At 50.1% G+C, this 21180-nt stretch overlaps 1 protein-coding gene across 1 annotated transcript; it reads left to right on the top strand.

The window, feature by feature from the left end:
- Positions 1-3163: 3163 nt before the first annotated feature.
- Positions 3164-17473, top strand: flad1 (flavin adenine dinucleotide synthetase 1). The gene is made up of 5 exons (XM_078205507.1): positions 3164-3180; positions 11867-12140; positions 13396-14155; positions 16501-16648; positions 17362-17473. The coding sequence occupies exons 2-5, from the start codon at positions 11976-11978 to the stop codon at positions 17462-17464; spliced, it is 1176 nt and encodes a 391-aa protein (XP_078061633.1). The 5' UTR covers positions 3164-3180; positions 11867-11975; the 3' UTR covers positions 17465-17473.
- Positions 17474-21180: the final 3707 nt, after the last annotated feature.

Below are 21180 nucleotides of genomic sequence, written 5' to 3'. Positions count from 1 at the left end.
TCCACACATGCATACACACCTCGCTCCCGTGTTTTTGCAATGTCGGTTTATGAGCCTGTCGCTGGAATTCTACCGTCTCGGAATCGGAGCGTCCCGTTGACCTGGGGCGGGAATTTCCGGTCTCACTCAAGCGAGATCGTAAAACCCCGTCCCAAGACTATCTCGACCAGGACAATACAATCTAAATGTTTAAATATGTGTATTCCAGCATCGATGAAAGCTACTCTGTTCACAAAGGCTCCCAGGAATCGAGCATTTTTACAGCACAACTCCAGTCTTTGGAGACAGAGTCTTATCTTTTTGACTAAACGAATAAACTGAATCAAATAAACTGAGGGACAAATTAAAAGGGCAGCCCCCAAAAAGAAGGGAACCGCCCAAAACAAAAGACAAAGTAGAAAGGAAACTTAAATCATCCAGATCACCAACAACCTGTCCTGGTCTCCCCCACGTCAACACAACAGTCAAGAAAGTCCCGCCAAAAACCTCTACTTTCTCAGAAGACTAAGGAAATTCGACATGTCCGCTACGACTCTCACCAACTTTTACAGATGCACCATAGAAAGCATTCTTTCTGGTTGTATCACAGCTTGGTCTGGGCTCCTGCTCTGCCCAAGACCGCAAGAAACTACAAAAGGTCACGAATGTAGCCCAATCCATCACACAAACCAGCCTCCCATCCATTGACTGTCTAATTTCCCGCTGCCTCGGGGAAAAGCAGCCAACATGATCAAGGACCCCACGCACCCCGGACATTCTCTCTTCCGTCGGGAAAAAGATACAAAAGTCTGAGGTCACGTACCAACCGACTCAAGAACAGCTTCTTCCCTGCTGCCATCGGACTTTTGAATGGACCTACCTCACATTAAGTTGATCTTTCTCTACACCCTAGCTATGACTGTAACACTACATTCTGCACTCTCTCCTTTCCTTCTCTATGAACGGTATGCTTTGTCTGTATAGCGCGCAAGAAACAATACTTTTCACTGTATCCCAATACATGTGAGAAACTAAAATGTGATTAAAGAGGTTGATAATACACCCAGCCCCTGCTGTGCCCAACAAGTATGGATGGCCTCTATGGTGCCCTTGGACCCCCGGCTGCAAATATAGCCACGTTAGAGGGGCAGACAGTCGGGCTGGACGACCCCCCCTTGGTTGCCCGCTGCCTGGGCCTGTTGATGGCGAGTTTGGCCAGGTGGAGAGAGAGTCCAGGGGTACAAACATTTACAAATGATAAGGCTATCCCCTCCCCTTTATGGGAGAACCCAGGCCAACCCTTGCCAGGTTGGACAAAGCCCCGAGATCAGCACCTATGGGCGACACAGTGGGTTAGCACTGCTGCCTCACTGCGCCAGGGACCCGGGTTCGATTCCCGGCTTTGCACATTCTCCCCATGTCTGCGTGGGTTTCCTCCGGCTGCTCCGATTTCCCCTCTCACTCCAAAGATGTGCAGGTTAGGTGGATTGGCCATGCTAAATTGTCCCTTAGTGTCCAAAAATGTGTAGGTTAGATGATTGGCTGTGCTAAATTGCCCCTTAGTGTCCAAAGATGTGCAGGATAGGTGGATTGACCATGCTAAATTGTCCCTTAGTGTCCAAAGATGTGCAGGTTAGGTGGATTGGCCGTGCTAAATTGCCCCTTAGTGTCCAAAGATGTGCAGGTTAGGTGGATTGACCATGCTAAATTGCCCCTTAGTGTCCAAAGATGTGCAGGTTAGGTGGATTGGCTATGCTAAATTGCCCCTTAGTGTCCAAAGATGTGCAGGTTAGGTGGATTGACCGTGCTAAATTGCCCCTTAGTGTCCAAAGATGTGCAGGTTAGGTGAATTGGCCATGCTAAATTGTCCCTTAGTGTCCAAAGATGTGCAGGTTAGGTGGATTGACCGTGCTAAATTGCCCCTTAGTGTCCAAAGATGTGCAGGTTAGGTGAATTGGCCATGCTAAATTGCCCCTTAGTGTCCAAAGATGTGCAGGTTATTTATTTATTATTAATGTCACAAGTAAGGCTTACATTAATACTGGAATGAATTTATTGTGAAAATCCCCCGAGTCGCCACACTCCGGCGCTTGTTTGGGTAACACTGAGGGACAATTTAGCACGGCCAATGCACCCTAACCAGCACGTCTTTCAGACTGTGGGAGGAAACCGGAGCACTCGGAGGAAACCCACGCAGACACGGGGAGAACGTGCAAACTCCACACAGTCAGTCACCCGAGCCGGGAATCGAACCTGGGTCCCTGGCGCTGTGAGGCAGCAGTGCTAACCCACTGTGCTACCGTGTATCCAATTGGCTGTTCTTCCAGAATTCCACGTGATCTAACCTTACCGACCAGTCTACCATGCGGTACCTTGTCGAAGACCTTGTGGACAACGTCTACCACACTGCCCTCATCTATTTTCTTGTTCATCCTTTCAAAGATTCTTGCAAGACATGATGACCCGCGCACAAAGCCGTGCTGACTATCCCTAATCAGTCCTTTGCCTTTCCAAATGCACGTTCGTCCTGTCACTCAGAATCCCCTCCAACAACCAATCCACCTAACCCACACATGTTTGAACACTAAAGTGGCAATTTAGCACGGCCAGTGCACCCGAACCAGCACGTCTTTCAGACTGTGGGAGGAAACTGGAGCACCCGGAGGAAACCCACGCAGACACGGGGAGAATGTGCAGACTCCACACAGACAGTGACCCAAACCGGGAATCGAACCCGGGTCCCTGGCGCTGTGAGGCAGCTGTGCTAACCCGCTGTGCTGCTCTGGGTGGATTGTGCTAATTCTGTGGCTGTGCTAAATCCTCCCTCAGTGTACCAGAACAGGAGTGTGGCAACTGGAAGATTTTCATAGTAACTTCACTGCAGTGTTAATGTCAGCTTGTGACACGAATAAATAAACTTTAAAACTAAATGCCATTGAGATCACATCAGAACTTGAAGGGGGGGGGGGGGGGGGGGGGAAGTGACCCGGAACGAGGTATTGGAGGTCACAGCGCTCCACACGGACCCATTTTCCCGGCGGCGCCTGCCGGGTGGTGCAACCTAGGTTGACGTCTGCCCGCGTGGTGCCGTCAGACCAATGGGGACAGGGGAGGGCGGAAGTGGACAGGTGGCTAGGCCAATAGCAGTGGAGGGGGCGGGGCCTGCTGGCAGCAGGTTAGGTTGAGGAAGCAGTGCTCCAGGTGAGTTGAGCTGAGCTTTGGACAGGTAAAGCGGAAGCAAGTTAAAGCAAAATCACCCTTATTGTTCACATATAATCATTATAAACCTCCAATTAACCTGTTTTATAGATTTATTCCAACCTGAAAACCTAAGTTTAATTCACCATTTCCTTTTCTAAATGAAAAATTAATTCAATTATAATATTAGTGTCCAATATTAATTGGGATTAAATTCTCACCCCATTGAATTAATGTCCAGGTCCAAATACCAGAGTCGGTGCTGAGGGAGCTCCGCACTGTGGCAGGGTCAGTGCTGAGGGAGCGCCGCACTGTGGGAGGGTCAGTGCTGAGGGAGCGCCGCACTGTGGGAGGGTCAGTGCTGAGGGTGCGCCGCACTGTGGGAGGGTCAGTGCTGAGGGAGCGCCGCACTGTGGGAGGGTCAGTGCTGAGGGAGCGCCGCACTGTGGGAGGGTCAGTGCTGAGGGGGCGCCGCACTGTGGGAGGGTCAGTGCTGAGGGAGTGCCGCACTGTGGGAGGGTCAGTGCTGAGGGAGCGCCGCACTGTGGGAGGGTCAGTGCTGAGGGAGCGCCGCACTGTGGGAGGGTGAGTGCTGAGGGAGCGCCGCACTGTGGGAGGGTCAGTGCTGAGGGGGCGCCGCTCTGTGGGAGGGTCAGTGCTGAGGGAGCGCCGCACTGTGGGAGGGTCAGTGCTGAGGGTGCGCCGCACTGTGGGAGGGTCAGTGCTGAGGGAGCGCCGCACTGTGGGAGGGTCAGTGCTGAGGGAGCGCCACACTGTGGGAGGGTCAGTGCTGAGGGGGCGCCGCACTGTGGGAGGGTCAGTGCTGAGGGAGTGCCGCACTGTGGGAGGGTCAGTGCTGAGGGAGCGTGGCACTGTGGGAGGGTCAGTGCTGAGGGAGCGCCGCACTGTGGGAGGGTGAGTGCTGAGGGAGCGCCGCACTGTGGGAGGGTCAGTGCTGAGGGGGCACCGCTCTGTGGGAGGGTCAGTGCTGAGGGAGCGCCACACTGTGGGAGGGTCAGTGCTGAGGGGGCGCCGCACTGTGGGAGGGTCAGTGCTGAGGGAGTGCCGCACTGTGGGAGGGTCAGTGCTGAGGGAGTGCCGCACTGTGGGAGGGTCAGTGCTGAGGGAGCGTGGCACTGTGGGAGGGTCAGTGCTGAGGGAGCGCCGCACTGTGGGAGGGTGAGTGCTGAGGGAGCGCCGCACTGTGGGAGGGTCAGTGCTGAGGGGGCACCACTCTGTGGGAGGGTCAGTGCTGAGGGAGCGCCGCACTGTGGGAGGGTCAGTGCTGAGGGAGCGCCACACTGTGGGAGGGTCAGTGCTGAGGGGGCGCCGCACTGTGGGAGGGTCAGTGCTGAGGGAGTGCCGCACTGTGGGAGGGTCAGTGCTGAGGGAGCGCCGCACTGTGGGAGGGTCAGTGCTGAGGGAGCGCCGCACTGTGGGAGGGTCAGTGCTGAGGGAGCGCCGCACTGTGGGAGGGTCAGTGCTGAGGGAGCACCGCACTGTGGGAGGGTCGGTGCACGGCCAATCCACCCAACCCGCACATCTTTGGACCGTGGGAGGAAACCGGAGCACCCGGAGGAAACCCACGCAGACACGGGGAGAACGTGCAGACTCCATACAAACAGTGACCCAAGCCGGGAATCGAACCTGGGCCCCTGGCGCTGTGAAGCAGCAGTGCTAACCCACTGTGCCACCGTGCTGCCCATGTGGATTGCTTACTGTACCTGCATGCCAACCTTTTGTGACTCACGCACTGGGACACCCAGATCCCTCTGCACCTGGGAATTCTGGAACCATTTTCCATATTCTGCTTTTTTCATTCTTCCTGCCAAAGTCAACAACTTCACGTTTTCCCACATCATACGGCAGATTTTTGCCCACCTCTCAACCTATCCGTTTCCATCTGCGACCTCCTTATGTCCCCTTCAAGGCGTACAGTCTGACCTATCTTAGGGCTATCTGCAAATTTAACAACCACCCCTTCAACCCCGTCATCTTAAGTTGTTGATATAAATCGTGAAAAGTTGAGCCCCCGCCAGACTCCACTCCACATCCAGCCAATCTGAAAGAGACCCATTTATACATACTCTCCATCTTCTCCCAATCTCCTCTCCATACTACGGTGTTCCCCTGCCGTTCCATCAGCTGTTACAAACCAGCTGGCGCATGTGCCAGCAAAAGAAGGCTGCCTGTGGACGCGGGGTATAAACGGGACTCAAATTGCTGTGTGCCACCCCGCTGGGAAGCTACGAGTCCGCTGTGACCCTGCTTTATTGTGTCCCGCCAGATAAACTCTATCAACAAACCGTGGGTTAAATTGCAGTTCGTGAAAGCGATGACAATGGTTAGCATTGCTGCCTCCCAGCACCAGGAACCCGGCTTCGTGGGTCACTGTCTGTGTGGAGTCTCCACATTCTCCCCGTGTCTGCGTGGGTTTCCTCCCACACGCCAAAGATGTGTAGGTTAAATGGATAGGCCGTGCTAAATTGCCCCTTAGTGTCCAAAGGTGTGCAGGTTGGGTGGATTGGCCGTGCTAAATTGCCCCTAAGTGTCCAAAGATGTCCGGGTTCAGTGGATTGGCCATGCTAAATTGTCCCTTAGTGTCCAAAGATGTGCAGGTTAGGTGGATTGGCCGTGCTAAATTGCCCCTAAGTGTCCAAAGATGTGCAGGTTGGGTGGATTGGCCATGCTAAATTGCCCCTTAGTGTCCAAAGATGTGCAGGTTGGGTGGATTGGCCATGCTAAATTGCCCCTTCGTGTCCAAAGATGTCCGGGTTCAGTGGATTGGCCATGCTAAATTGTCCCTTAGTGTCCAAAGATGTGCAGGTTAGGTGGATTGGCCGTGCTAAATTGCCCCTAAGTGTCCAAAGATGTGCAGGTTGGGTGGATTGGCCATGCTAAATTGCCCCTTAGTGTCCAAAGATGTGCAGGTTGGGTGGATTGGCCATGCTAAATTGCCCCTTAGTGTCCAAAGATGTCCGGGTTCAGTAGATTGGCCATGCTAAATTGTCCCTTAGTGTCCAAAGATGTGCAGGTTAGGTGGATTGGCCGTGCTAAATTGCCCCTAAGTGTCCAAAGATGTGCAGGTTGGGTGGATTGGCCATGCTAAATTGCCCCTTAGTGTCCAAAGATGTGCAGGTTGGGTGGATTGGCCATGCTAAATTGCCCCTTAGTGTCCAAAGATGTGCGGGTTCAGTGGATTGGCCATGCTAAATTGTCCCTTAGTGTCCAAAGATGTGCAGGTTGGGTGGATTGGCCATGCTAAATTGCCCCTAAGTGTCCAAAGATGTGCAGGTTGGGTGGATTGGCCATGCTAAATTGCCCCTTAGTGTCCAAAGATGTGCAGGTTGGGTGGATTGGCCATGCTAAATTGCCCCTTAGTGTCCAAAGATGTGCGGGTTCAGTGGATTGGCCATGCTAAATTGTCCCTTTGTGTCCAAAGATGTGTGGGTTAGGTGGATTGGCCATGCTAAATTGCCCCTTAGTGTCCAAAGATGTGTGGGTTAGGTGGATTGGCCATGCTAAATTGCCCCTTAGTGTCCAAAGATGTGCAGGTTAGGTGGATTGGCCATGCTAAATTGCCCCTAAGTGTCCAAAGATGTGCGGGTTCAGTGGATTGGCCATGCTAAATTGTCCCTTAGTGTCCAAAGATGTGTGGGTTAGGTGGATTGGCCATGCTAAATTGCCCCTTAGTGTCCAAAGATGTGCAGGTTGGGTGGATTGGCCATGCTAAATTGCCCCTAAGTGTCCAAAGATGTGCGGGTTCAGTGGATTGGCCATGCTAAATTGCCCCTTAGTGTCCAAAGATGTGCGGGTTCAGTGGATTGGCCATGCTAAATTGTCCCTTAGTGTCCAAAGATGTGTGGGTTAGGTGGATTGGCCATGCTAAATTGCCCCTTAGTGTCCAAAGATGTGCGGGTTAGGGGGATTGGCCATGCTAAATTGCCCCTTAGTGTCCAAAGATGTGTAGGTTAGGTGGATCGGCCATGCTAAATTGCCCCTTAGTGTCCAAAGATGTGTAGGTTAGGTGGATCGGCCATGCTAAATTGTCCCTTAGTGTCCAAAGATGTGTAGGTTAGGTGGATTGGCCGTGCTAAATTGCTCCTTAGTGTCCAAAGATGTGCGGGTTAGGTGGATTGGCCGTGCTAAATGCTCGGGTTACGGGAATAGGGTCTGTGCGGGTGCTCTTTCAGAGTGTCAGTGTAGGCTCGATGGGCCGAATGGCCTCCTTCTGCACTGCGGGGATGAGAAACATAGAAAACTACAGCACAAAACAGGCCCTTCGGCCCCACAAGTTGTGCCGAACATATCTCTATGGTTCTAAATAAACAGGATCTCAAGTGAAACGTTAAACCCCTCAAAACAAAATGTGATTAAAGGGGTTGATGGGGCATCTCACCCCCTGCGGTGTCCAGCGGGTACGGAAGGCCCAGACTGGGAGAGCGGAATTCCCGTGCTCCCTTTCCCCAGGATCCCCTGGCAGCGAACACTGCCACGAGGCGGGGCTGAAGACCAGCCTCCCTCCTTCCCCACACGTGACTCACCGCTGCCCGGGCTCCCTCAGGCTCGGCCTGGCACAGTTGTAGGCCGCAGAGGCGGCCCTCCCTCCGCACACCTTAGCGTGGAGGTTTAAGTGGAATCGAAAACAAAGCGTCAGATTTCCCCAAAGACTAAATACCTGCCGCACAGACTCCTCAAGGCCGCAGGTGGAGGGTGAGCTGTGAGGAGGATGCAGAGATGCTTCAGCGTGATTTGGACAGGCCGAGTGTATGGGCATCGGCATGGCAGATGCAGCATAATGTGGGTAAATGTGAGGTTATCCACTTTGGTAGCAATACTCGGAAGACATTATTATATGAATGGGTGTAAATAGAGAGACTCAGCGAGACCTTGGAGTCCTCGAGCATCAGTCGCTGAGAGTAAGCGCGCAGGTACAGCAGGCAGTAAAGAAGGCAGATGGTATGTTGGCCTCCATAGCGAGAGGATTTGAGTATCGTGATAGGGATGTTTTGCTGCAATTGTATAGGGCATTGGTGAGGCCACTCCTGGAGTATTGTGTGCAGTTTTGATTTGATTTTTTATTGTCACGTGTATTGGGATACAGTGAAAAGTATTGTTTCTTGCGCGCTGTACAGGCAAAGCATACCGTTCATAGAGAAGGAAAGGAGAGAGTGCAGAATGTAGTGTTACAGTCATAGCTATGGTGTAGAGAAAGATCAACTTAATGCGAGGTAGGTCCATTCAAAAGTCTGACAGCAACAGGGAAGAAGCTGTTCTTGAGTCGGTTGATACGTGACCTCAGACTTTTGTATCTTTTTCCCGATGGAAGAAGGTGGAAGAGAGAATGTCCGGGGTGCGTGGGGATCCTTGATTATGCTGGCTGCTTTTCCCGAGGCAGCGGGAAGTGTAGACAGAGTCAATGGATGGGAGGCTGGTTTGCGTGATGGATTGGGCTACATTCATGACCTTTTGTAGTTCCTTGCGGTCTTGGGCAGAGCAGGAGTCAGACCAAGCTGTGATACAACCAGAAAGTTTTGGTGTCCTTATCTGAGGAAGGATGTCCTTGCTATAGAGTGAGTGCAGCGAAGGTTTACCAGGCTGATTCCTGGGATGGCAGGTCTGTCATATGAGGAGAGACTAAGTCGGTTAGAACATAGAACATTACAGCGCAGTACAGGCCCTTCGGCCCTCGATGTTGCGCCGACCAGTGAAACCAATCTAAATATTCACTGGAGTTTAGAAGAGTGAGAGGGGATCTCATAGAAACTTATAAAATTCTAACAGGGTAGATTCAGAAAGAATGTTCCCGATGGTGGGGGGAGTCCAGAACTAGGGGGTCACAGTTTGAGGATAAGGGGGTAAACCTTTTAGGACTGAGGTGAGGAGAAATTTCTTCACCCAGAGGGTGGTGAATGTGTGGAATTCACTCCCACAGAAAGTAGTTGAGGCCAAAACGTTGTGTGATTTCAAGAGGGAATTAGACAGAGTGATAGAGGTTTACAGCATGGAAACAGGCCCTTCGGCCCAACTTGTCCATGCCGCCCTTTTTTCTTAAACCCCTAAGCTAATCCCAATTGCCCACATTTATCCCATATCCCTCTGTACCCATCCTACCCATGTAACTGAATGCTTTTTAAAAGACAAAATTGTACCCGCCTCTACTACTACCTCTGGCAGCTCGTTCCAGACACTCATCACCCTCTGTGTGAATAGATATCGCTCTTGGGACTGAAGGGATCGAGGGATATGGGGGGGAAGGGGGGGAATCAGGATATTGAATTCGATGACCTGCCATGATGTAACTAACAGAAAGCAGAGTGGGGGTAAATGGGTGTTTTTCTGGTTGGCGATCAGTGACTAGTGGTGTGCCTCAGGGATCAGTGTTGGGACCGCAATTGTTTACGATTTAATTCGATGATTTGGAGTTGGGGACCAAGTGTAGTGTGTCAAAATTCGCAGATGACACTAAGATGAGTGGCAGAGCAAAGTGTGCAGAGGACGCTGAAAGTCTGCGAAGGGATATAGATAGTCTAAGTGAGTGGGCGAGGGTCTGGCAGATGGAGCTCAATGTTGGTAAATGTGAGGTCATCCATTTTGGTCGGAATAACAGCAAAATGGACTATTATTTAAATAGTAAAAAATTGCAGCATGCTGCTGTGCAGAGGGACCTGGGTGTCCTTGTGCAGGAATCTCAAGGAGTTGGTTTGCAGGTGCAGCAGGTAATTAAGAAGGCAAATGGAATTTTGTCCTTTATTGCTCGAGGGATGGAGTTTAAAAACAGCGAGGTTATGTTGCAGCTGTATAAGGTGCTGGTGAGGCCACACCTGGAGTACTGTGTACAGTTCTGGTCTCCTTACTTGAGAAAGGACATACTGGCACTGGAGGGGGCGCAGAGGAGATTCACTAGGTTGATTCCGGAGTTGAGAGGGTTGGTTTATGAGGAGAGACTGAGTAGACTGGGGCTATACTCATTGGAATTCAGAAGAATGAGGGGAGATCTTATTGAAACATATAAGATTATGAAGGGAATAGATAAGATAGAAGCAGGAAAGTTGTTTCCACTGGCGGGTGAAACTAGAACTAGGGGGCATGGCCTCAAAATGAGGGGAAGCAGATTTAGGACTGAGTTGAGGAGGAACTTCTTCACACAAAGGGTTGTGAATCTGTGGAATTCCCTGCCCAGTTGAGGCTCCCTCATTGAATACTTTTAAGCCCAGGAGATTTACCAGGATGTTGCCTGGTATGGTGGGAAAATCGTGTGAGGAAAGGCTGAGGGGCTTGAGGTTGTTTTCGTCAGAGAGAAGAAGGTTAAGAGGTGACTTACCAGAGGCATACAAGATGATCAGAGGATTAGATAGGGTGGATAGTGAGAGCCTTTTTCCTCGGATGGTGATGGCTAGCACGAGGGGACATAGCTTTAAATTGAGGGGTGAGAGATATAGGACAGATGTTAGAGGTAGGTTCTTTACTCAGAGAGTAGTAAGGGCGTGGAATGCCCTGCCTGCAGCAGTAGTGGACTCACCAACATTAAGAGCATTCAAATGGTTATTGGATAAACATATGGATGATATTGGAATAGTGTGGGTTAGAGGGGCTTTAGATTGGTTTCACTGGTCGGCACAACATCGAGGGCCGAAGGGCCTGTACTGCGCTGTTATGTTCTATGATAGATAGATTTTTGAACAGTAAAGGAATTAAGGGGAGCGGGCGGGTAAGTGGAGCTGAGTCCACGAAAAGATCAGCCATGATCTTATTGAATGGCGGGGCAGGCTCGAGGGGCCAGATGGCCAACTCCTGCTCCTACCTCTGATGTTCTTATGTTCCGATGGTCATAATGAAAGACGGAGCAGGCTTGAGGGGCCGAATGGCCTCCTCCTGTTTCTAGTTTCTGTGTTCCTATGATTTGATGGTTGGATTCACTGGAGTGGTGTCTCCCGGGAAGGAAGGGGATGATTATCGATCTCCAGACGGAATTTCAAATGTGTCCTGTTTGCTGTTTAAGTAAACTCTGTAGACTGTTTGCTGTTTAAATAGACTCTGTCGGCTGTTTGCTGTTTAAATAGACCCTGTAGACAGTTTGCTGTTTAAATAGACTCTGTAGACAGTTTGCTGTTTAAATAGACTCTGTAGACTGTTTGCTGTTTAAATAGACTCTGTAGACTGTTTGCTGTTTAAATAGACTCTGTCGGCTGTTTGCTGTTTAAATAGACCCTGTAGACAGTTTGCTGTTTAAATAGACTCTGTAGACAGTTTGCTGTTTAAATAGACTCTGTAGACTGTTTGCTGTTTAAATAGACTCTGTAGGCTGTTTGCTGTTTAAATAGACTCTGTAGACAGTTTGCTGTTTAAATAGACCCTGTAGACAGTTTGCTGTTTAAATAGACTCTGTAGACAGTTTGCTGTTTAAATAGACCCTGTAGACAGTTTGCTGTTTAAATAGACTCTGTAGACTGTTTGCTGTTTGAACAGACTCTGGAGACTGTTTGCTGTTTAAATAGACTCTGTAGACAGTTTGCTGTTTAAATAGACCCTGTAGACAGTTTGCTGTTTAAATAGACTCTGTAGACTGTTTGCTGTTTGAATAGACTCTGGAGACTGTTTGCTGTTGAAATAGACTCTGTAGACTGTTTGCTGTTTAAATAGACTCTGTAGACTGTTCCCCACGGCATGATCCTTATCTCTCCCGCAGCCCAGCGAGCGACAACGGCATTCTTGGGAAGAAAGATTGGCAGCCAGCGACAGAATCGGCCCCCCAAGGTCGGCAGCGGGTGCCAGCAAGGCTCTCCCCCTGGCCGTCGATGCATCGGACCCCCAGGATCTGGGGAGCTGCTTTCCGTGTGAACATACTGCGCTGCCAGCTACTGGCCATGGACAGCGGGAGCAGCAAGGGGCAAGCATGCGAGGAACAGGCAGGCCACACGGTCACTGCCGGAATCATCGTCATTGGCGATGAAATCCTGAAGGTGAGGGCGCTTCTCGCTCAGCGAGGTGGGCACAATGGGACCTCAAAGTGGTCCCCCCGGTACTGAGGGGGCACCGCGCGTTCGGAGGGTGAGCGACAGAGGAAGCGGCGCGCTGTGGGAGGGTCAGTGCTGAGGGAGCGCCGCACTGTGGGAGGGTCAGTGCTGAGGGAGCGCCGCACTGTGGGAGGGTCAGTGCTGAGGGAGCGCCGCACTGTGGGAGGGTCAGTGCTGAGGGAGTGCCGCACTGTGGGAGGGTCAGTGCTGAGGGAGCGCCGCACTGTGGAGGGTCGGTGCTGAGGGAGCGCCGCACTGTGGGAGGGTCAGTGCTGAGGGAGCGCCGCACTGTGGGAGGGTCAGTGCTGAGGGAGCGCCGCACTGTGGGAGGGTCAGTGCTGAGGGAACGCCGCACTATGGAGGGTCGGTGCTGAGGGAGCGCCGCACTGTGGGAGGGTCAGTGCTGAGGGAGCGCCGCACTGTGGGAGGGTCGGTGCTGAGGGAGCGCTGCACTGTGGGAGGGTCGGTGCTGAGGGAGCGCTGCACTGTGGGAGGGTCGGTGCTGAGGGAGCTCCTCACTGTGGGAGGGTCGGTGCTGAGGGAGCGCCGCACTGTGGGAGGGTTGGTGCTGAGGGAGCGCCGCACTGTGGGAGGGTCGGTGCTGAGGGAGCGCCGCACTGTGGGAGGGTCGGTGCTGAGGGAGCGCCGCACTGTGGGAGGGTCAGTGCTGAGGGAGCGCCGCACTGTGGGAGGGTCAGTGCTGAGGGAACGCCGCACTATGGAGGGTCGGTGCTGAGGGAGCGCCGCACTGTGGGAGGGTCAGTGCTGAGGGAGCGCCGCACTGTGGGAGGGTCGGTGCTGAGGGAGCGCTGCACTGTGGGAGGGTCGGTGCTGAGGGAGCGCTGCACTGTGGGAGGGTCGGTGCTGAGGGAGCTCCTCACTGTGGGAGGGTCGGTGCTGAGGGAGCGCCGCACTGTGGGAGGGTTGGTGCTGAGGGAGCGCCGCACTGTGGGAGGGTCGGTGCTGAGGGAGCGCCGCACTGTGGGAGGGTCGGTGCTGAGGGAGCGCCTCAGCACCAACCCTCCCACAGTGCGGCGCTCCCTCAGCACTGACCCTCCCACAGTGCAGCGCTCCCTCAGCACTGACCCTCCCACAGTGCGGCGCTCCCTCAGCACTGACCCTCCCACAGTGCGGCGGGGAAGGTGAGGGGCGGCGGTGTCCGATCTTTCTTGTTAACCCGTCGCGCCGTTCCTCCTCACAGGGCCACACGCAGGACACGAACTCCTACTTCATGTGCCGGAAGCTGCGCTCGCTGGGGGTGAAGGTGGAGCGGGTTTCCGTCATCCCGGACGAGGTCGGCTCCATCGCCGCGGAGGTGGCCACCTTCGCCGGACGCTACCACTACGTGCTGACCTCGGGGGGCATCGGACCCACCCACGACGATGTCACCTTCGAGGGGGTGGCACGGGCCTTCGGAGAGGGGACCTTCCCCCACCCGGAGTTGGCGGCCCTGGTGGGGCGCTTCTTCGGCAAGAGCGAGGCGGGCAGCCCGGAGATGAAGCTCGCCCGGGTGCCCCGCTCCTCCCGCCTGAATTACGGGCTGGACCGGCGCTCCGGCGAATCCCTCAAGTACCCCCTGGTCAGCGTCCGCAACGTCTACCTCTTCCCGGGCATCCCCGCCCTGCTGGAGCGGGCCCTGGACGGCTTCGAGCACCTCTTCCGCAACGAGGGGCTGCGCTATTCGACCCGGGAGGTCTTCGTCGACGCCGAGGAGGCGGCCATCACCCCGGTGCTGGACGAGGCCAACCTCCGCTTCGGCCGCCAGCTCAGCCTGGGCTCCTACCCCGACTGGACCAGCAACTACTACCGGGTCAAGCTGACCCTTGACTCGGACCGCGAGGGCCCACTGGAGGAGGCCCAGCGCTTCCTGCTGGAGCGCCTCCCCCTGGGCACCGTGGTCCCCCTGGAGAAGGACCCCGTGGCTGTCTCCGCCCGCGACGTGTACAGGCTGTCGCAGTCAGGTAAGGCCCCCCACAAACCGCCCCCAACACATTCCGGCACCTGTTTGCTGTTTAAATAGACTCTGTCGACTGCTGTTTAAATAGACTCTGTCGGCTGTTTGCTGTTTAAATAGACTCTGTAGACTGTTTGTTGTTTAAATAGACTCTGTAGACTGTTTGCTGTTTAAATAGACTCTGTAGACTGTTTGCTGTTTAAATAGACTCTGTAGACTGTTTGCTGTTTAAATAGACTCTGTAGACTGTTTGCTGTTGAAATAGACTCTGTAGACTGTTTGCTGTTTAAATAGACTCTGTAGACTGTTTGCTGTTTAAATAGACTGTAGACTGTTTGCTGTTTAAATAGACGCTGTCGGCTGTTTGCTGTTTAAATAGACTCTGTAGACTGTTTGTTGTTTAAATAGACTCTGTAGACTGTTTGCTGTTTAAATAGACTCTGTAGACTGTTTGCTGTTTAAATAGACTCTGTAGACTGTTTGCTGTTGAAATAGACTCTGTAGACTGTTTGCTGTTTAAATAGACTCTGTGGACTGTTTGCTGTTTAAATAGACTCTGTCGACTGTTTGCTGTTTAAATAGACTCTGTGGACTGTTTGCTGTTTAAATAGACTCTGTCGACTGCTGTTTAAATAGACTCTGTCGGCTGTTTGTTGTTTAAATAGACTCTGTAGACTGTTTGCTGTTTAAATAGACTCTGTCGACTGCTGTTTAAATAGACTCTGTCGGCTGTTTGTTGTTTAAATAGACTCTGTAGACTGTTTGCTGTTTAAATAGACTCTGTAGACTGTTTGCTGTTTAAATAGACTCTGTAGACTGTTTGCTGTTGAAATAGACTCTGTAGACTGTTTGCTGTTTAAATAGACTCTGTGGACTGTTTGCTGTTTAAATAGACTCTGTCGACTGTTTGCTGTTTAAATAGACTCTGTGGACTGTTTGCTGTTTAAATAGACTCTGTCGACTGCTGTTGAAATAGACTCTGTCGGCTGTTTGTTGTTTAAATAGACTCTGTAGACTGTTTGCTGTTTAAATAGACTCTGTCGACTGCTGTTTAAATAGACTCTGTCGGCTGTTTGCTGTTTAAATAGACCCTGTAGACTGTTTGTTGTTTAAATAGACTCTGTAGACTGTTTGCTGTTTAAATAGACTCTGTAGACTGTTTGCTGTTGAAATAGACTCTGTAGACTGTTTGCTGTTTAAATAGACTCTGTGGACTGTTTGCTGTTTAAATAGACTCTGTCGACTGTTTGCTGTTTAAATAGACTCTGTGGACTGTTTGCTGTTTAAATAGACTCTGTCGGCTGTTTGTTGTTTAAATAGACTCTGTCGACTGTTTGCTGTTTAAATAGACTCTGTCGGCTGTTTGCTGTTTAAATAGACTCTGTAGACTGTTTGCTGTTTAAATAGACTCTGGAGACTGTTTGCTGTTTAAATAGACTCTGTGGACTGTTTGCAGTTTAAATAGACTCTGTAGACTGTTTGCTGTTTAAATAGACTCTGTGGACTGTTTGCTGTTTAAATAGACTCTGTCGACTGTTTGCTGTTTAAATAGACTCTGTGGACTGTTTGCTGTTTAAATAGACTCTGTCGACTGCTGTTGAAATAGACTCTGTCGGCTGTTTGTTGTTTAAATAGACTCTGTAGACTGTTTGCTGTTTAAATAGACTCTGTCGACTGCTGTTTAAATAGACTCTGTCGGCTGTTTGCTGTTTAAATAGACCCTGTAGACTGTTTGTTGTTTAAATAGACTCTGTAGACTGTTTGCTGTTTAAATAGACTCTGTAGACTGTTTGCTGTTGAAATAGACTCTGTAGACTGTTTGCTGTTTAAATAGACTCTGTGGACTGTTTGCTGTTTAAATAGACTCTGTCGACTGTTTGCTGTTTAAATAGACTCTGTGGACTGTTTGCTGTTTAAATAGACTCTGTCGGCTGTTTGTTGTTTAAATAGACTCTGTCGACTGTTTGCTGTTTAAATAGACTCTGTCGGCTGTTTGCTGTTTAAATAGACTCTGTAGACTGTTTGCTGTTTAAATAGACTCTGGAGACTGTTTGCTGTTTAAATAGACTCTGTGGACTGTTTGCAGTTTAAATAGACTCTGTAGACTGTTTGCTGTTTAAATAGACTCTGTGGACTGTTTGCTGTTTAAATAGACTCTGTAGACTGTTTGCTGTTTAAATAGACTCTGTGGACTGTTTGCTGTTTAAATAGACTCTGTGGACTGTTTGCTGTTTAAATAGACTCTGTGGACTGTTTGCTGCGGGGTGCTGTTTAAATATTATTTGACAGTTAATTGCCATCCACCCTGCGACTGAAGACTCACACAGTGAAACGATGTTGTGTTTCCTGCAGAATCCCGATTTGGCCAGAAGGTGGCAGCAGCCCTGAGGACAGTAGAGGAAGCCCTTGTACTGTACAGTCTGTCGGAGATCTGTGTCGGTTTTAACGGGGGGAAGGATTGTACAGCTCTGGTCCACCTGTTCCACGGAGCGGTGAGCAGGTACGTGACTGAAACACACCCACCAACATCAGACACTTGGCAGCAGGTTAGATACAGAGTAAAACTCCCTCCACACTGTCCCCCATCAAACACTCCCAGGACAGGTACAGCACGGGGTTAGATACAGAGTAAAGCTCCCTCTACACTGTCCCCCATCAAACACTCCCAGGACAGGTACAGCACGGGGTTAGATACAGAGTAAAGCTCCCTCTACACTGTCCCCCATCAAACACTCCCAGGACAGGTACAGCACGGGGTTAGATACAGAGTAAAGCTTCCTCTACACTGTCCCCATCAAACACTCCCAGGACAGGTACAGCACGGGGTTAGATACAAAGTAAAGCTCCCTCTACACTGTCCCCATCAAACACTCCCAGGACAGGTACAGCACGGGGTTAGATACAGAGTAAAGCTCCCTCTACACTGTCCCCCATCAAGAGCAGCCTTGCTGTTGAGTAAGGAGATCTCAGTGTGTCTAACATGTAGAGCCCTCAATGGAACAATAGAGAAGGCCGGAAAGCCGTGTGGACACGCGTGTGTATTTACCAGTGATGCCCTCTGTAGTCGAGTAGCCAGCAACCTGCTCTTGCACTGGAGGGAATGGTTACCTGAAGTGAGCTGCCTGCAGGAACGGTCACCCACGATTACGGTGGTGCCTTGAGAATTGGGACGTGTACAAGAGACAGTGTTTGAAATTCCCACCTTTCATTCAGGATGTACCCGGATCGGGAAAACCAGCTGCAGGCTCTGTACGTCCGAATAATTTCACCTTTCCCGGAGATGGAGCAGTTTATTCAGGACACCAGGAAGAGGTAAATGTGGCAGCAAATTCCCGTCTGTAATTCACTCCCGGGTATCTGTTATTCTATATATAAACCACCCCGAACCCCTCGATTAGATTCCAGTCTGTAACTCACTCCCGGGTATCTGTTATTCTATATATAAACCACCCCGAACCCCTCGATTAGATTCCCGTCTGTAACTCACTCCCGGGTATCTGTTATTCTATATATAAACCACCCCGAACCCCTCGATTAGATTCCAGTCTGAAACTCACTCCCGGGTATCAGTTATTCTATATATAAACCACCCCGAACCCCTCGATTAGATTCCAGTCTGTAACTCACTCCCGGGTATCTGTTATTCTATATATAAACCATCCCGAATCCTTTGATTAGATTCCAGTCTGTAACTCACTCCTGGCTATCTGTTATTCTATATATAAACCCCCCGAACCCCTCGATTAGATTCCAGTCTGTAACTCACTCCCGGGTATCTGTTATTCTGTATATAAACCCCCCCGAACCCCTCGATTAGATTCCAGTCTGTAACTCACTCCCGGGTATCTGTTATTCTATATATAAACCACCCCGAACCCCTCGATTAGACTCCAGTCTGTAACTCACTCCCGGGTATCTGTGATTCTATATATAAACCACCCCGAACCCCTCGATCAGATTCCAGTCTGTAACTCACTCCCGGGTATCTGTTATTCTATATATAAACCACCCCGAACCCCTCGATTAGATTCCAGTCTGTAACTCACTCCCGGGTATCTGTTATTCTATATATAAACCACCCCGAACCCCTCGATTAGATTCCAGTCTGTAACTCACTCCCGGGTATCTGTTATTCTGTATATAAACCACCCCGAACCCCTCGATTAGATTCCAGTCTGTAACTCACTCCCGGGTATCTGTTATTCTGTATATAAACCATCCCGAACCCCTCGATTAGATTCCAGTCTGTAACTCACTCCCGGGTATCTGTTATTCTATTTATAAACCACCCCGAACCCCTCGATTAGATTACAGTCTGTAACTCACTCCCGGGTATCTGTTATTCTATATATAAACCACCCCGAACCCCTCAATTAGATTCCAGTCGGTAACTCACTCCCGGGCATCTGTTATTCTATATATAAACCACCCCGAACCCCTCAATTAGATTCCAGTCTGTAACTCACTCCCAGGGGGTATCGGTTATTCTATATATAAACCCCCCGAACCCCTCGATTAGATTCCAGTCTGTAACTCACTCCCAGGTATCTGTTATTCTATATATAAACCCCCCGAACCCCTCGAATAGATTCCAGTCTGTAACTCACTCCCGGGTATCTGTTATTCTATATATAAACCACCCCGATTCCCTCGATTAGATTCCAGTCTGTAACTCACTCCCGGGTATCTGTTATTCTATATATAAACCACCCCGAACCCCTCGATTAGATTCCAGTCTGTAACTCACTCCCGGGTATCTGTTATTCTATATATAAACCACCCCGAACCCCTCGATTAGATTCCAGTCTGTAACTCACTCCCGGGTATCTGTTATTCTATATATAAACCACCCCGATTCCCTCGATTAGATTCCAGTCTGTAACTCACTCCCGGGTATCTGTTATTCTATATATAAACCACCCCGAACGCCTCGATTAGATTCCAGTCTGTAACTCACTCCCGGGTATCTGTTATTCTATATATAAACCACCCCGAACCCCTCGATTAGATTCCAGTCTGTAACTCACTCCCGGGTATCTGTTATTCTATATATAAACCACCCCGATTCCCTCGATTAGATTCCAGTCTGTAACTCACTCCCGGGTATCTGTTATTCTATATGTAAACCACCCCGATTCCCTCGATTAGATTCCAGTCTGTAACTCACTCCCGGGTATCTGTTATTCTATATATAAACCACCCCGAACGCCTCGATTATATTCCAGTCTGTAACTCACTCCGGGGTATCTGTTATTCTATATATAAACCACCCCGATTCCCTCGATTAGATTCCAGTCTGTAACTCACTCCCGGGTATCTGTTATTCTATATATAAACCACCCCGATTCCCTCGATTAGATTCCAGTCTGTAACTCACTCCCGGGTATCTGTTATTCTATATATAAACCACCCCGAACGCCTCGATTATATTCCAGTCTGTAACTCACTCCCGGGTATCTGTTATTCTATATATAAACCACCCCGAACCCCTCGATTAGATTCCAGTCTGTAACTCACTCCCGGGTATCTGTTATTCTATATATAAACCACCCCGAACCCCTCGATTAGATTCCAGTCTGTAACTCACTTCCGGGTATCTGTTATTCTATATATAAACCATCCCGAACCCCTCGATTAGATTCCAGTCTGTAACTCACTCCCGGGTATCTGTTATTCTATATATAAACCACCCCGATTCCCTCGATTAGATTCCAGTCTGTAACTCACTCCCGGGTATCTGTTATTCTATATATAAACCACCCCGAACACCTCGATTAGATTCCAGTCTGTAACTCACTCCCGGGTATCTGTTATTCTATATATAATCCACCCCGAACCCCCCGATTAGATTCCAGTCTGTAACTCACTCCCAGGGGGTATCGGTTATTCTATATATAAACCACCCCGAACGCCTCGATTATATTCCAGTCTGTAACTCACTCCCGGGTATCTGTTATTCTATATATAAACCACCCCGAACCCCTCGATTAGATTCCAGTCTGTAACTCACTCCCGGGTATCTGTTATTCTATATATAAACCACCCCGAACCCCTCGATTAGATTCCAGTCTGTAACTCACTCCCGGGTATCTGTTATTCTGTATATAAACCCCCCGAACCCCTCGATTAGATTCCAGTCTGTAACTCACTCCCAGGGGGTATCGGTTATTCTATATATAAACCCCCCGAACCCCTCGATTAGATTCCAGTCTGTAACTCACTCCCAGGTATCTGTTATTCTATATATAAACCCCCCGAACCCCTCGATTAGATTCCAGTCTGTAACTCACTCCCGGGTATCTGTTATTCTGTATATAAACCACACCGAACCCCTCGATTAGATTCCAGTCTGTAACTCACTCCCGGGTATCTGTTATTCTGTATATAAACCATCCCGAACCCCTCGATTAGATTCCAGTCTGTAACTCACTCCCGGGTATCTGTTATTCTATTTATAAACCACCCCGAACCCCTCGATTAGATTACAGTCTGTAACTCACTCCCGGGTATCTGTTATTCTATATATAAACCACCCCGAACCCCTCAATTAGATTCCAGTCTGTAACTCACTCCCGGGTATCTGTTATTCTATATATAAACCACCCCGAACCCCTCAATTAGATTCCAGTCTGTAACTCACTCCCAGGGGGTATCGGTTATTCTATATATAAACCCCCCGAACCCCTCGATTAGATTCCAGTCTGTAACTCACTCCCAGGTATCTGTTATTCTATATATAAACCCCCCGAACCCCTCGATTAGATTCCAGTCTGTAACTCACTCCCGGGTATCTGTTATTCTATATATAAACCCCCCGAACCCCTCGATTAGATTCCAGTCTGTAACTCACTCCCGGGTATCTGTTATTCTATATATAAACCACCCCGAACCCCTCGATTAGATTCCAGTCTGTAACTCACTCCCGGGTATCTGTTATTCTATATATAAACCACCCCGAACCCCTCGATTAGATTCCAGTCTGTAACTCACTCCCGGGTATCTGTTATTCTATATATAAACCACCCCGATTCC

This window comes from Mustelus asterias, unplaced genomic scaffold (assembly GCF_964213995.1).
Source record: "Mustelus asterias unplaced genomic scaffold, sMusAst1.hap1.1 HAP1_SCAFFOLD_782, whole genome shotgun sequence".
NCBI classification, from domain to species: domain Eukaryota; kingdom Metazoa; phylum Chordata; class Chondrichthyes; order Carcharhiniformes; family Triakidae; genus Mustelus; species Mustelus asterias.
This window is presented reverse-complemented; position numbering and strand designations above follow the sequence as displayed.

Coding starts and splice junctions, on each gene's coding strand:
- flad1 (XM_078205507.1), top strand. CDS start 11,976: ATGCATCGGACCCCCAGGATCTGGGGAGCTGCTTTCCGTGTGAACATA. Junction 12,141..13,395: donor TTGGCGATGAAATCCTGAAG/GTGAGGGCGCTT, acceptor TCCTCCTCACAG/GGCCACACGCAGGACACGAA. Junction 16,649..17,361: donor TTCCACGGAGCGGTGAGCAG/GTACGTGACTGA, acceptor CCTTTCATTCAG/GATGTACCCGGATCGGGAAA.